At 47.4% G+C, this 16951-nt stretch overlaps 1 protein-coding gene across 1 annotated transcript in view; it reads right to left on the bottom strand.

Moving 5' to 3' along the window:
* LOC144130208 (high-affinity choline transporter 1-like) overlaps nucleotides 1-16951 on the bottom strand; it is a 53215-nt gene that overhangs the window by 10411 nt on the left and 25853 nt on the right. Inside the window, exons 3-7 of the mRNA XM_077664192.1 lie at nucleotides 16573-16728; nucleotides 10760-10908; nucleotides 8697-8846; nucleotides 6734-6863; nucleotides 1383-1600 (exon numbers count right to left, since the gene is read on the bottom strand). Of these exons, the coding sequence (XP_077520318.1) occupies nucleotides 1383-1600; nucleotides 6734-6863; nucleotides 8697-8846; nucleotides 10760-10908; nucleotides 16573-16728 (803 nt within the window). The remainder of the gene's footprint in view (nucleotides 1-1382; nucleotides 1601-6733; nucleotides 6864-8696; nucleotides 8847-10759; nucleotides 10909-16572; nucleotides 16729-16951) is intronic.

Below are 16951 nucleotides of genomic sequence, written 5' to 3' on the forward strand. Positions count from 1 at the left end.
TGTCCCCTTCCGGGCGGACACCCGAACCACGCCGTGTGCGAAAGGGGGTTTGAGTAAAAGCAGAGTGAGAGAATGAAGCTCAGGTGTGCAACGTGCTGTCTGTAGTGTCCAGTTCACTTCTGCATGACACGGCGGTGTGAAAACTTCCCTAATTTACACTGTAAATTCTCCTGCGGGCAATTTGGCCAAGCTCTAGTTGTCTGTTCAATTGGCCGCTATGAAAACCACAAAGTTTGCAGATAAATTATCTTGCTCGTGTGGGGCCCTTCGTTTTAAATGCATTCACGGGAACATTTTGCTGAAGGACAAAAACAACTTGGGAGTGTCCTTTCCCTCTATACCGAGCCTTACCTCAGGAGCGGCGGCTGGAAGCTGCTATTTCTTTTTACTTTCTTTGGAACCTGCTAGTTTACATTGGTTTCTCTTAGATAGTACTGAGGTGCATAGTTCATTATTTTAAAAAGAACACTTTGCGAGGCCGTCAAACAAACGCCTAAACTTTCTTCCCAGAGGAGTCATATATGTTCGCATATATCAATAAAATACAAATAATTACTCGCCACTCATAGCAGCTCCAAAAGCATTCCGCATTTTGTGGAGAAACCACGATGTTTAGTCGGCTGATACCGGCCTAAAAGCGGATATCTAGTAAACAGCGTATGCGGCCTGGTACTATCTTCAGGAAGTTGCAGTTTCACGCCTCCAGTCTCCTCATAACTGACGCGCTCAGTTAGAGGGGTATTAAACTGGAGATAAACCACCTAGCTAAGCATGTTCATTTGTACGTCCAGTTTCCGGCATAAGCGGGTTATTTTGTCACAAATGAACTCGAGTTCTGGCCGGCATTTTGCTGTGGTTATGGTACAAAAAAAAGAAAAAAGCGAATGGTAAATTTACGAATGAAATTCCATCCCCGTAGAGGTATTAAAATCAACGAACTTTGCAAAAAAGTTTGAAATTTTTTTTCTGCTATTAACTAGGCCAAACATAAGCAGCGTTTGCAACCCACTTTTTTGTATATATGTCGAATTCTTTCATTTCGTGATGTGTTTGGCACCGCAATGTGCCCGCCTGTATGTAACTTCATATGGGTGGCTCTTTCTTTAGTTATTGTGTTGGTGCAAGAAATAACTCGTTTTGAATAGCACTGCTGCCGCTTGCATCCTGTTCTTGAGTGTTATCCTTGTTTTGCATTGATATGCCTTGTACTGTATTGCCTCTCCTGCTTGGGCCAGTTTTTGGCCTGCAGTATCAATAAATAAGTAAACTTAGCGTACTCAGACACTGTCCTCCAACAATGGCGCCTTCGCCGTCCCATTTGTTTTCTCCACTGCCAACGAATTTCTTCGCATCCGAGCGAGCGCGTGAGTGCGCAGTCCCACCTGCTGCCTGAGGGTGAGCCGGTAGATGTTCCAGGCGAACATGGAGGCGGCGCTGAGGATGGACGAGTCCGACGAGGACATCACGGCCGCCGACACGGCGCCCAGCCCCATGGCGGACACGAAAGGGGGCGTCAGGTACTGCAGCACCAGCGGCAGCGTCAGCGAGGTCGCCTCGCCCTCCAGCGGAACCGGCTTCGTGTAGCCCGCCGCCGTCAGGTCTGCACGTGTATGGAAGCGCGCTGGGAATTAAAGCTCAAGCCCCGTTCTCTCGGCGGGCAGCAGCAGAGAAAAGTCGAAGGGACGAGATGGACAGTTGCTGTGCCGCCGAGTGCAGGCACTGTTAGCCAGAATTCTACCCTCTCTGTCGAGGAACTTTTTGGACGGCTAGTTGGTTCATTATCACAATCAACTAAGTTAATCGTTTACGCTCTCAGCTTACATACTGCGCCATATCAGTACATAATCCGGCGTTATTAGGACATGCAGCATGCTACACCAGTCCTCTATGCGGCTGATATACCCAGCACACTTTATACTTTAAGACATAGTTTTCGATACACGTACACTGCCCAGAGCGACGCAAAATACACTGAAAGTTTTCAACGTTGAAAAGTTGCATATTGTAGATTATAAATTTCACCCCCCCCCCCCCCCTCCATCCTCGCTAGCAGCAAAAAAATTATGACTGCCTGGGAGCTGTCCAGACTGGAGGTGCTCAGATTTTGTTTTGGTGCTTTGTAAGTGAAGCGATTAATTAAGCAAGTTCGAGTAAAAGACGATGGCATCGGTAGATGACTGTTTCAGGGTGGCCACAATCCTTATCATAACGGTGAAGACCGCGAAGCTTCTTGTTAAGAATACTACACAGAAATGTTGACTATGGTGTGCTGTATAGCCGGCGATTACGACAGTTCATCGACTGCAGGAATTATGGACTAGTATATTTCTTATGCTAAGGTTCCTGGCCCCATTTTAAACGTAATATATGCACGCACCGTTAATTCATTTGTTCATTCAATTTTTTAAAGCATTGAATGCTTTTAGTTCCACCATTATCGACGAGCTCGATAGAACGTCGTCCTAATATCGCGGCCAGCCCGACACCGAAAGCACCTCTTTCCAAAGCCCAAATATCAGCCCAGATTGTATGCAGCAATAAAAGCAGCTACCTTAGCTAGCACCTCGTGCGGCATTCTCACCCACACCGGCGGAAGTCCCAAGCCACTGGGCCGCCTCCGCACCAAAGCCGTGTTGTATTTGGTAATTCTAGGGCAGATGGCACCAGCCACAATAGCGATTAGCTTGGAACGCTTGTAACATGGCACCTTAGCCAATACGCTCGTAGATGCCGTGTGCAAGCACATGTGGTATGGCCTACCGAAATAGCAGAAATGAGGAGAGATCATCATAACTGTCGTCGTCATCCTTGATGCCTGCTACGTTTGCGCTAGAATACTGACGCTAAAGGGCCGTGCGAACGTCATTATCAACAGCGTGATCCGTCAACTTTTTATTCAGGGCTGCCACGTTCATGGCGGCTGCAGTGGAGCAGAAGTACTACGGGTAGCACCTTTTAGACAATTTATGCCGACGGAGAACAGGGTTCAACCTAGCTGCCAAAGGCATTTCACGGGACCGCACGCCAATCTGAGAAGGTGGCTGAGGGGACCGAATACGACAAAAAGCGGGCGAACGCTGTGGCGCATCAAGGAGTGAAAGCAGCGAGGGACGCTGAGCGGACTGCCCAGCTCAAAGATGAGAAGCGGCTGAACGCGCCCAGTGGCACCTTAAGCCGAGAAAGCGTCGCAAGACGCCGAGCGCGCGCTGCACAGCTGGAAGAAGAAGAGTGTTTGATGGCGGCCGCCCGTTAAACTGAGAAAGCAGCCAGGTAAACTGACCGTACTGCCCAGCTGAATGAGCTCAAGCGACGAACGCGGCTCAACTCCTAGAAACCAGAGCCTTTTCGAGAATCATTCAGTGTGTGAGGCTGTTTCCATTCATGGTACGCTAGGCTCGCAAATAGTTTCATGGTCACGCCTACTCTCGACGAAGAGGTAGGGTGCAATTTTCCGTCCTTGTTTTTTAGAGTCTGTAAGGATGGAGACTATCCGCTTTAAAAACTAAGAATGTCGGCATAACAACCAACGTACGTTGATTAACAGTTCACTGCGGTTTAATAAATTTGTGCGATAAGCGATGAGGTGAGTTATTTGGTGTTCAGGAGTTTGTTCTGGCGCCTTGGAACGCGAGGACAGCTCAACACACAAAAAGGTTGCGATGCGATAAGACAGCCACTCAGATCAGACACTAGAAGCAGGTTCAAAGCCCAGATCTATGCACTTCTCATCATCCACTAGGTCGTGGAGTAGCTTTAAGCCCACTGTTGTCCTGAGTATTGTATACAGTATGAAACTTTATGGTGAGGGCTGCCTGCATCACGGAGCCACCAGAAACAAAGCATGCGTAATAAGCATACGCAGTGAGCATGGTGGCACCAATCTACTACTGCACATGATGGTATTAACACCTAGCTGCCCGTTCGCTGGTCCAGGGTGCGCAAGTGGCAGAGTTAGGTCACTTGACACCCGGACTAACCAGTGCTGGGGCATGACAAGGAAATACAGGCGATGCGGCCGCTGATAGTGCCTATATATTTTTCGTCCTCCAGCGCTCCTTTGTCACAACCAAAATCTGCTGACATCAAGAGTCTTGAGTTTCTCGGGGTTGACAGTTCTTGATTGTTCTGTTTTCTTCGATCTTCAATGCTCAGAGCTCTCGACTCCGTATTTGAGCATCCCGCACGCTTTCTTCTTCAAAACTTAACGGCCTGTTAAGTGCCGCGCGACTTAAGGCAGCAATATGAACTGCTCAGTGCTCCTAATATCTACACGTGACCGCTGACAGCCGGCGCCGGAGCTTCAGTGTGCAAGTTCCCGGAAGTGACGAAATTTTTCTAATAATAATAATAATTGGTTTTTGGGGAAAGGAAATGGCGCAGTATCTGTCTCATATATCGTTGGACACCTGAACCACGCCGTAAGGGAAGGGATAAAGGAGGGAAATTTTTCTGCAGACATCCGAGTTTTGAACGGGAGCGCTGTAAATAACCATTAAGACAAAAAAAACTCCGTTTGGCCCTTTGTCTGGGAAATTCTGAAGGGACAATGGCGATACAGATAAGCTGCGACATGTTGCGACGTAGCTTGAACTGAGTGCGAGTAGGCGCAGCAATCTTTCTCGCTGCTCATATGTTAGATGGTTGTAAGAACTTCGTACCTACAGCGCTGAAACTGAAGGTCTGCGGGCAAGCACGCCATCAGTGCTAATGCTATTCTCGTTACACAATTCTTATTTCGCAGTATTAGCTGTATATCCAAATTTATCCACGCTTAGCTTCGTCTGCGTAATGCAGTGTAACTTAAACCTTGCTGCACAGTGATAATACTATCCAAGTGTAGTAGGACCAGTTTGCACTGAAGAGAAGCTGCACTATGTGCACGGAGATGCGGTCCAGTTGGAACTTTGCTTATAGGGGGCTGATAGTGTAAGGTGCAACACAGTTATCACAAACTTCGCGAATTCCGGCAGTTTTTTTTCATGTTTCTGCTTAATTGGCAACCATAATAATCAAACGCCCCTACATAGCTCTAAAATAATTTTCCGTAACTAAAAAGCTTTTCCGTTATTTCTGGCGAACGAAATATAACACTTCATAACATTTTCAGGTGCTCTGTAGTCTGTACACAACTGTGCACATTGCGAGTTGGTAGTTTTTTGGGAGTAAGCTACAGCTATCAGTGATTTCTTGGCTTGAGATAACATGCAGAGCTTTCACGGAGGGACGTACAGACGGACGGGCGGACGGATGGGTGAGTGAGTGAGGAACAGGAATGGAAGGATGGACGGGCGGATATGTGGATGGAAGAAAGGCGCGTTCTGTTTAAAAAGGGGCGGTGCCAGTTGCCACGATGCTCGTTTTTCTACAGCGATAGCTTTACTGGCCTAGCAACGCCGATTTCGCCGTGGGCTGCAGTTTGACCTTCATTTGACCGGAGCTGCGCCGTAGCCTTGGCAACACCGCTGCTCCCGCCGCCTTGGCGCATGCGCTCTTCGCAACTGGGTCGCCGCCTGACCACGTGACTTGCCGCGCGCCTGGCTAAGAGGAGCGCCGCGCTGGCGTAGTCAGTGCAAGCTAGTCCATGCATGATAGAGAGGCCGGGCGCAACGTTCTAGTAACGTTGGCAGACCGTCTTCTCTGAGCGTTGCGGGGAGCGGGAGGGAGGCTTTGAGCCGTCGTCGGAAAGCGGCGTCTGGCCACCCCGCGGATATCGGCCGGCGAGCTGCTTCACTGAAGAGGGCCAGGAAAGCCAAGCGCGCGAAGCTTTCGCTTGTATATCCAGACCTAGGCACACTTAAGTCAGAGCCATTTTTCTTATATTTCTTTAATAGTGATATAAAATGGTCTCTAAATTCGCCATTTGCTTTCAATAAAGCAAAAAAATCCAGCAACTAGCACCATCTGATGGCCGCCAGGGGCGAACACCGCTTAACTCAATGGGGATATTTTAAACTTCTAATTTTGAGAAATCTGAGAGTCGCGAGATGTTCTGCGAGAACAGAACATGGTGATTATCATGGTCGACTCCTCCTCGCTGCAAAATCTCAGCTGTAAAATTTGTCCTGCGCCCACACCAACTCCGACAGCCATAGAAAATCAAGGGCATGCACCAAAAATTCGAAATGCCCGCGATAATTTTGAGCGTTCAGCGCCGCGCGGCACGTGGTGGAAGCCGTGCGAACTAGAAACTTTGTTGATATTGCCTGGGCTTGAATTTAGGCCTATACATATCGCTACTGGGGAGGGCTTCCTCAATTTCGCTTTATTTCCCAGAACATTGAGCTTGGCAGCGCGCCATGCAACATATCCGCGTTGACAAATTTTTCACCCGCAGTGGCACCGTTTTTTCTACGCTTCAAGCATCATGAGCATATTAAAAAAGATAAAAAAAGATGAGAGCCCTTGACCTTTCGGGTATTCACCCGATAAATCTTTGAGTTTCAGCGTTGCAGCTTCCAACCATTGTGACCTTTCGTACTAAATGAATTCCTCGATGCCTGCACAGATTATTTATACGAAAGCAATTTTTCCGTGGAGACATGGCAAGAGACGCCTGGAGCAATTTAGCTGCCTCAGACAGAATTAAGTTGCGACACCTGAAGGAGCTAGAAAATTTTCACGCACTACGTAACGCCCTCAGTTTGATCGCCTCTCTCGCTCGGCGATAGCGAAAATAGCGCCGATTTTGATTCACGCTGGTTTAAGTTAATGCCCAGAGGAAGGGGGCACTCACTGGCCGCCTTGGCCACGGCGCCGATGACCACCGGCGGGATGGCCATGAACAGGCAGCCAAGCGCGGCCATGTACGACAGCAGCTCGGCGCCTTCGGCAGTGCGACTGGACAGCACGCGCTGGAAGTACACCTGCGCCACCCAGAGGAACCAGGTAAGGCTTCACTTACTATTTGTTCACGTACACGGACATACACTTGAATGTTCAGCGTTCTTATGGCTGCAGTTTTCTTCGTTGTCTCGTCTGTCAACGTTGTTTCTAGCAAATATGATTGTTTGTTTAATGGTCCGTGAGGTTAAAGCGACTCAGGCTATGGAGGATGCCGTAGTGGAGGGCTCCGGAATAATTTCGACCGCCTGGGGTTCCTTAACGTGCTCTGACATCGCAGAGTACACGGGTCTCTAGCATACCGCCTCCATTGAAATTCGACCGCCATGGCTGGGATCGAGCCCGCGTCTTTCGGGTCAGCAGCCGAGCGCTGACCCGAAACCACTGAGCCACCGCGGCGGCGCTGGCAGAAAGCAGACGACCACAATGTTCGAGTCTTGAGAACTGTAAGCAGGCGCACAACGCATTATGAACGATAGCTGTGGGACATAACGACAATAACCAGACGCTATCCGAAGGGCACTTAGAATTGTTTACATGGTCTTCTAGAATTTCGTTTTAAGTCTGTACTCTCACATTATGAACCCCGCTCGTGGAGTACGATTTAAGCTGCACACTCCTGCGGTTCAGTTAAACGTGTTAAATGACACTTGCGTAAAACGGCGACCAAGACGTAATTTCCACAAAGCGGGAAACAAGTCTACAGCGGCCACGTTACCACGCCTTGCTCCCTCTACGTAGAGGGCTGGCCATTGTTGCGTTCGTTCCCTGAGGCTGCACGAATAGCCCCAGAAAACAGCGACATGCAGGTATGGCGATAAGAAATCAGCTCCCATTTATCTCTCCTTGGTTGCGGTTTTGCACCTTTCACTTACGAAGTCGTATAAGCGCGGCAAACATTTCCGGGCCGATAATTGGAAAAGTGCAATAACGTGCACAGAGTGATTTTTTCATCAATTTACAAATTTTCTTCTATTTCTTTTTTAATTTTTATTTTTTGGGTCAAGATTATATTGCGAAATCAACATCGAAGGTGAGGTACATTTTTAAATCTTCTTTACCGGCAACGTGGTTCGAAATATCGGACGTTAAAAATACGCGTATGAAAGCTTGTTAAGTTGCCTTTTCCGCGTTGCATATTTATGAGATGGTCTAGCTCGCATTTCCAATGCCCCATATAGAGATGCTGCTTGCGCATTTTATCATGTAGAAGCAGTTAACGTGATTTGGGGCGACGATACTGGGCGCAGCGATATCATTTTATACATATGCAACCCGGGGAAGCCAACTCAACGAGCTTAAAATACGTGATTTTGACGTTCATTTTTTTGAACCGCACTGCCGATAAGGGAATTTAAAAACTTGGCTTACCTTCGCTGCTGGCGACCTTCAGTTTAGCAATATAGTATTGCCCCCTAAAGTTAAAAATCAAAAGTTGACTAGATAATTTTGGTTAATTAAAAGTCTAATTATTGAGTTCTACCACATGACTAATGTCTGCCTTGTTGCGCACCCCACCTATACAGAACGCACCAGTTTTTAAAATAAAACTTTATAAACTTTTTAAAAAATCACCCTGTACATTTGGCAGAGATATAGACTGTCTCGGAGGATAAAAGCAATAAAGAGAATGTTCGCATATTGCCATTGTAGGCTGGAATTACATGATCGAAAAACATAAACGTTTCTCGTCGAACCTTAGTTTCGGCAGTGAGCGCGCATACTGTCTAAACAGGTTTACATAGGTAAGAAGCGAATGCCTGACCTTCACGCCTTGTGCAGTAAACAAACAGGAGAGAACAGCAAGCGAAGTATTGCGTTCTAGCGTATGTTCTTGTGCGTCCGTGTGTGCTGACCTGCCAGGGTATGCCGCCCATCATGAGGAGCAGCATGGCGTCCCAGTAGATGCCGAAATCTTTCCACTCGACGGTGCCGATGAAGTCGTTGGTGGGGTACGAGACGACGCCCACCGCCCCGTGGAACATGGCGAACGGAAGGCACAGCCACTGCGGTGCGCAGAAGGTGCTCTTCAGGTACGAGGACACGACCTCTGAGGGTGTGGCCGCCGCCTCACGGCATTAAACAATCGTTGCTTTCCCATGTAATGGGCAGAAACCAATTGCAATTCGCTTCATCGCTCTGTCTATGAAGATGTAATTTGCAGTTGAATCACCTTCAGTCCATTCTATTTTATGTTAGTTCGTCGCAGCGGCGACCATCAAGAAATCGAGTGAGAACCACATGGAAGCAGCTCCTAATGTTGCACGCGCAATCTTCAACTGAAATCCTCAAATGATCCTCAAATGCAGTTGAACTGTAATCCTCAACTGCAATAGTGAATTGATATCGCAGTATACTGAGAACTCAACTATTTTCACTCGGCATCAAATGGGATCGCCTGGTTTCCAGAACAAATTTTTGGTCCCAGCAGCGCAGAAAACATGGAGGGCATAGTTATACACTGCCACACACACAAAAAAGAAACCAAGGCTACCCACATTTCCTTCTCCGAGCCTAGTAAACTATGTCTTTAGAACGCCATTTATGTACTCTAGCTTTATGAATTAGCTGTTCCAAACCAGATTCCCGACAAACAAGCTTCGGCTTAAGGTAAGAGTACAGATTAGTCTCAGGTGCAGGGTTATCAGAGAACAGGTAGATCATGCCGGTAAATAACTGTAAGAAACTGATCTGTTTTCCAAGGAGTTGCAAGAATAGCATTTTCATTTGCATGCAAACCGGGATCCACCCGGGGCTGGCTGAAGGTCAACTAGCCCAGCAGAGATACTGTCGTGTTCTGTGCGGTCTGAGGTCTGAAGAGTTGGATTAATGTTACGCCGCATGCATTACCAGCCGAGAGAGAAAAAAGAACTTGACTGTGGGATTTCGAATTGGCAGAATGTTATGATGCCACACTGCCAGATTGCACTTGTATTTCCCCTTGCAGACAAAGTTTCTGTGACTCGCATCAGCCCAGACTGAAGCCGTAGCCCATGAGATCCATTGGAGCTTGAACCAGTTTAACTGGTCAGTAGATCAATGTGCCTGGGACCTCAGTGTTTGTGTCTGATATTTTATCTGTCATTAAAACACCTAAGCGGAAATAGAGCACGAATTCGTGAATGAGAATTTATAGCATATATGCTGAATCAAGTATAACAATTATTCTCCCAAAATGTACGCGATAGTAAAACATTGCTCTCTTGTTCAAAACGCTGGCGCCAATTTGCGGACCCATTCCCGAGCTAAAGCGCGGGATATCAAATTGCACAGGGAGGAGAAGGAAGAGGAAGAGGAAAGGGAGGGAGGGAGGCTAACCAAAATAAACCTGAGTTGAGTCACGGCAAGTGCGGAAAGTTCCTCGACATTATCGTAAAAAAGGAGGGAGGGGGGCAATGTGGTTTTCCTGTGACTTGGAGGAAAACAATGCTCCTCCTATCCTTATATCCGCCTTTGACGTTATGCGAAAAGACTAACTGCCAACAAGAAAACGCCGAAAAGGGAGGCCTTGTGTCGTGTGCTCTTCTCTATGTGTTAATTCCTTGTTTGCTGTCATTGCCTTTCGTAATGCACCAGCTAGCTCCGAAAAAAATTCTTCAGCAGCAGCTTGACGCTAAGGTCGAAAAGGCGTAGAAGTTCGTGCAGCCAGTCCTCTGAACCTCCTTCTACTACTACGACTCTGCTGACTGGGACCGGCTCCAACTAACTCATTGTCAGTACGAAGTACCACATAAATTAACCATGCAATACTCAGTTTTCCATTCAATATTGTCATTGCCGTATGAGGACTGGCTTTAACATCCGTTAAGAAGGACGTACCACCTCCAACGTTCACGAGCAAAATTGCTTGAAGTACGGAAGCAGCCTTTCCGGGCGGCTGCCGCGTTCGGAGCTGGGCGTCCGTCATCGGGCCGCTTACCAGTCCGAAGAAGATGGCTACCAGCTGCACGACGTCCGTGTAGGCGACCGAGTAGAGGCCGCCGGTGAAGGTGTAGAAAAGGGCGATGCACGCCGACGCGATCACCGAGTCCCTCCGACCGAGGTCCACGATCACCTCCACAGTGGCGCCTGCGAAACAGACGAAACAGACAATCGCAAGGAGAGAGTCACTGTTAAATAGCCCGGGCGGACGGGAGAGACAAAAGAAAGAACGTGCAACAAATGCGCTGGCGTTTTCGGTATGCCACAAGGCTACTTTCGTCTGTACTGTATTCCCGCGCTCTTTAACAATGAATAAGTACCAACGTGCCCAAATCGCAGCCTTAATTAAGGAGAGATAGTGCGGGTGTGCACTTACTGTTTTAACGTTCAAGGTAGGCCCAAAAGAGGGTAATTGAATCAGAATTGATTATGAAAGCAGGACCATTTTGTGTCAGCATATTATCCATATATACTAGACATCTAAAGAGAGCACGCCTGTAAGTCGGCATTTCAGTCGATGACACGATGAAGAAGGTTCACATGTACTTACAGCAATATCATTCAAGAAGCAGTTGCATGTTAGCCCTCGAGGTGTCTTTTTCAGTCGTTTTGTTCGCGATCATAATGCGCTCCCGATGTTCCCCTTTATCGGCACACAGCTCTAAATATCAAAATGCGCTTTCCAGAAACACAGTTTTTCTTTTCCATTTTTCACACTAAACGCTCGGTCAGCTGTTATCTCAGGTGACATCCGTGCACCGCAAAGCAACCTACGAATGCTGTGTGGTGCTACATTGCTCATATGTAGAACTGTTCGTTCTACAGTCAGTTTTACCTATAGCACACGCTCAAATCTAAACAGAGAAATGGTAATGCTCACGACCACCGGATCGGTATCAGGGTTATTTACAACATAAGTGCTCGCGTTAAAGATATACTGAGAACAAATAGAAGGGTGCCACGTGTAAATAGCGCACCTCGTTATAATCACAAAGAGATCCCTCTCAATAAAAACGAAGCTTTTATGTGTTAAAAAATAATAAAAAGAAATGAAATACATGCGTCGCCACTAGTGGCCGATTTCGCGAGTGAAGTGCGTGAGGTGACACATTTTTAACCGCTGAGGCTATGCTACACCTCAGGAGTTTGGAACGACTGGCGGGGAAGTCTTTAAATCCAATTTTATCGTCGATAAATGCGCCTTTTGCCGCCATACAAATGCCAACATGTTGGCACAAGATTGTTTTCTTGAAAACAATAGTTGGATGTTGTGTTCAGTGACCCTTTAAGATATAATAAATAGCGCCTTTATTCATCCCAGCTCAAATACAGTACGCGTCCCTCATAGCCTGAGTCGCTTTGGGACGTTAAACCCCCTCAAACCCAAACAGTACAATAATAATCAGGCGTAATAATAATCAGGCAATACCAACAGACATCCCGGCCCATGACCGCGGAAGACGCCGCTTGCGTTGCTCGGAGGCGGTGTAGGCCGAAGTGCCTCCACTTTGAAAAAGGGATTTTATCTTTTACCCTTCGGAGAGATAAGACCACTTAAGGTTCTTGCTATATCTGGAATGGCGGCCTCTGCTACCCGTAGGGTGCTCTTTTGCCATTATTGTTGTCATATTTGCAGAAATATAGATATATTCCGCTTTTAACAAAGAAACGATGCTGTCGGACAGCAGTTACAACACAAACATGCCCGGTGCTTCTGAGTACGTAAAAGAATAGGGTTGATACACTTCGCCATGTTGGCGGCAGTTGTGTAACAACGAAAAGCCATCTCTTTTTTTTTATTTAAGCAGAGCCCTTGCTTGTGTAGAAAAAATGCTTCATGTTCGTCGCGCGCGGCGAGTTGCGAGTGTTTGCTAGACGCGACTACATTGTTCGCGCAAGATCGCGGTCACAGGCAGCCAATTCTGCGAAGTCTGGAACGGTTGGCGCCGGTGGTGAGGCGCCTTATCTGAAAATTTCCAAAGACATGTATCAACAGCGAGAGGCTAAAAGCCACGACCAGCCAGGTTCCGAGAATCGCCAACTACGCACGTCACTGCTGTCGTACAAAATCGCCCAATGAACAGCTTTAATCACAGTGCCTCCTTCTCCATGTTGGGTGTAACCGCCACATGATAGTAAAATTAACGTTCCCTTGAATCGTGAATTATTGTTTAGTGGAAGGAACATTTAAAAAAATTCAGTTTTTGATAGGAGTATGCTTGGTGTTAAGTTATGCAATATCTGTTGCATCCTCTTGTTTTAACGCGGCTTTCATGGTCTTAATTGTACTTGTCTCGACTTACCAAGCACAGAAGGGAAAGGAATAGAGGGGCTCATTATACATATGAAAGAAGCCAACAGCCACAGAAACCAAGGAGCACAGGAGATGTCTTTCTTTTTCTTTTAATGTGATTTTCATCAATGGGTGACTAATAAAAGCAGAAGAAAAACAACCACATGCCGCCGTCACACCCACTGCTGGTTCGAGGATCCACGTCACACCAGGGGTAATACAGGACGTACTACGTCCGCCGCTTATGGACGAGGGTGGCGCTGGGGAACACTCTCAAGTTTGCCCCACACGTAACCACAAGTACCCCTGAAAGCAAAACATTTCACAGCCGCCGCCGTAGCTCAGTTCGTAGAGCACCGGACGCGTAATTCGGATGCCGTGGGTTTGGATCCCTCCGGCGGCATTTGGTTGTTTTTTCTTCTGCTTTTATTAATGTCCCATTAATGAAAAGCACAAATTAAAAAAAAGACATCCCCTGTACTTCTTGGTTTCTGTGGCTTTTGGTTTCTTGTCTTGACACATGTATGGCATAAGAAGTCGTTACGTAAAATGTAAGGAGATTGTCTTTTTAAAGCTCTCTTGCTTACAAAATAAGCGAACGAAGACACGCACTCGCCGGAGCTCCCGTAAAACACGCAGACTTTTATCTCGACATTGATATTACGCGTTTATTTTTCGTGTCTAGCTGTTGAAAATATGAGCTCCAGTGATCCGCGCCTCACCACATTACAGCACTAAGAGAGCGAAACCAAATAGATTACATTTATGCATACGCGCAGGAAAGGATTTAATGGGGTGTGGGTTTTTGAAAAAAAAAAAACCGAAGGAGATTCGTAGACCTACTTTGAAGGCAATTTGAGTTAAGCTATTTTCTGTTCGAAGCTCCTGAGTACAAAGGGCCCTCCTTCGGAGTTTTTATTTAGCGGTGAGACGGAACATTTTAATACGAGTGTGCGCGCGGGCGAAAACCTGTGAAAACAATAAAATCTCCGAAGAGATTTATGGAATGTTAGCTCAAACCGACTGTCCATGCAAGATGTAACACCAGCCGAAAAAAAATCCCGAAAATATTGTTACTGCGCCAGCTATTTTTACTGTAAATTTTGCAACCAAATCTGAACTACCCAAGCAAGAGGCAGGATCGGGCCGTAAATACGGCACAATGCTTGGTCATCATGTTGTAACGATATATTTTATGTAGTGTTATTCAGTTACCTGTTTTCACGACTGAACTGGTTCTGTCGCTGAGACAAGGGACTGTGTAATGCTGCAAAATATTTTGTTGCTACGAGGGACGTTCCGAAAGCAAGTTTCGTCATTTTTTTTTCAAAAGAGAAGATGGTACACCAGGTGAAACAAACGATCTCCATAAGAATCCACACTTTTTGCTGGTTCAACGACGGAAGGAGCGTCAGCGGAGGAGGAATGACACATGCGCAGAGCGCCGAAGAAGAGAGAGCAGCAGCAGACCGGCTTGCCCGAGGTAGTTCGAGAGCAAATCACGATGGCATACAGACGTGTGCTGACAACGTGGTCGCCAATGGAAGTGCATGCTGTTATTCGGCATGAATGGGCCCGTGGGACTAGTGTGTCTGTCAGCTATGAACGCCTACAGATCGTGCATGGTGAGGAGTCGTGTCTCGTCAAATGGTTGGTAGCTGGTGTCGCATGTTCAGTGAAGGAAGAAAAAGTGTGAAGGATGAAGGTCGAATTGGGCGTCCCTCCACATTCATGAATGAAAACATTGCTAGAGTGCAGGACATGATGTTAGCGGACAGGCGCACAACAGTGTCAGACGTGGCGTCCACACTGTGCACTGGTCGTGCTCAGGCCCCATCATATGCTCCACGATGTTTTGCGCTACAGAAAAGTGTCTGCAAGATGGGTGCCAAGAAGCCTGACCCTGCATCACAAGAGTGCAAGAATGGGGATCAGCCTCGATCACATGATGCGGTACGCACGAGAAGGAAATGGGCTCCTGTCATCACAGGCGGTGAGAGATGGGTGCACCATTTTACCCCAGAAACCAAGGCCGCCTCATTGACTTGGAAGCATACCAGTTTACCAGTGAGGAAAAAATTCATTTTCAGCCTCCGTAGGAAAGATTATGGCCACAGTGTTCTGGGACACGAAAGGTGTGATTCTCCTTGATTTCCTCCATGAAAGCACCATCAGTGCGACACCCTAACCAAACTCAGGTCCGCCATTCGACGATAGAGACCACGGCTCTTGAGTGAAGGTGTTGTGCTCTTGGACGACAAGGAGAAACTACACACAGCATGACTCATACAAGGTCAGAATCGTCGTTTCGAAAGGGAGAGACTGGATCCATCACCCGGTCACAGCCCCAGTCTTGCCCCATCGGGCTTTCACCTGTTCCCTGCATTGAAAGCCGCACTGTCGGGACGTCAATTCCAAGACAACGCTGAGGTGGAGCAGGCCGTGCCACAATTCCTTGCATCGCAGAGCCCCGACTTTTACAAAAGTGGCTTCTTCAAACTGGTTGCATGCTATGACAAATGTCCCATTGTCGATGGCGACTATGTCAAAAAATAGTGCAAGTTGTATAGTTATTGATGCCATGGTGTGTTCTTTTTGGCAATAAAGTTTCTAAGTGAAATAAAATAACAATAATTAATTTCTGAACGTCCCTCGTACAAGGTCATGTAACAAAATACAACAAAAATCAGTTGTGACGGCAGAACATATTCTGTTGTGTTTCTCAACATAGGACAAACATAAAAATGCCGCATCTTTTGCGGCAAGGAACGATTATACCGAGAATAAACACCTCTGCATTCCCTCAACTATACCCGACTCGGACACGCTACAAACATGGCTGCTGCCATCCCAGAGAAGTGGCCTTATGAAGATTTTCCTGAAAAACAGCGCGAACTTGGGCACGGACAGAAGGAAGACACAGTGTCTTCCTTCAATCCGCGTCCAAGTTCGCGCTTTTCTTCAGGAAAATGTCATACCAACTCGCCCAAGCATCCGCCTCCACCACGTGTACATCAAGACCGCAACGCAGTGGTCATGGACGCGGCGGTCCTCAACGACACCGCCGTCGGCCGCACACGAGGCACAGTGGGCATCCCTCCGTTAACTTGCTGCAGCCTTATCGGTGTTTGTGTAACACATTCACCTATCACTCACTGCTCCTCGGCAAATGCTGTTCCTCGAGCATGGCCAAATCTTTCTTGTCTTTTTAATCCCGTTATAATTAGGGGCAAGGGTGGGGAGAGTCTGCTTTTTTTTGTCCCACCATATTTTAAACCCGTTATACGTAGTGGTACATGCGGGAACCTTTAATATGATTTTCTTGTCTGCCTAAGTATCTTTACTTCCAGTGATGTGGTTTTGAACAGAAACAGTGTGCGGCTTGGCTCACTAGCGACATGTACTGCTGAAACTTCCTCGGCAGATAGCTCGATTAGGTAGAATGTTGTTTTCGGCTGGAAACCTTGACCCACTGTCACCGCCTTGTGAGGATTCGGTAGACTCGGAGAGGGACTCACCCAGAGCGGCCAGGATGGCGGCCGACCAGAAGACCTCGCCGCAGAGCGCAGGCAGGAAAAGCAGTCCACCCATGCGGGCCCCGAAGTGCTGCTGGAAGGGGTCCAGCATTGTCTTGTAGCCCGCATTGCGCATCTTCACGGCGAAGAGGTTGCCGCCTGCGTGACAAGGGATGCAGGCTGTCAGGATGCAAGAGGATTCTAGGACACTTCCCTTACCGCCCCTTGGCGGGATTGCATCACACAGGGTCATGATGCTGTGAATCTACTCGTTATTTTGACTTTTCACCAGATCCCTTCATGGTTTCCAGCCCAGACTAATTTGCAGGTTGCTTCTCCTCACTCGCACTCATTGACCTCTCTTTTGCTTCTGCACCATAAT

The sequence above is a fragment of the Amblyomma americanum genome, chromosome 4 (assembly GCF_052857255.1).
Source record: "Amblyomma americanum isolate KBUSLIRL-KWMA chromosome 4, ASM5285725v1, whole genome shotgun sequence".
Lineage (NCBI taxonomy): Eukaryota > Metazoa > Arthropoda > Arachnida > Ixodida > Ixodidae > Amblyomma > Amblyomma americanum.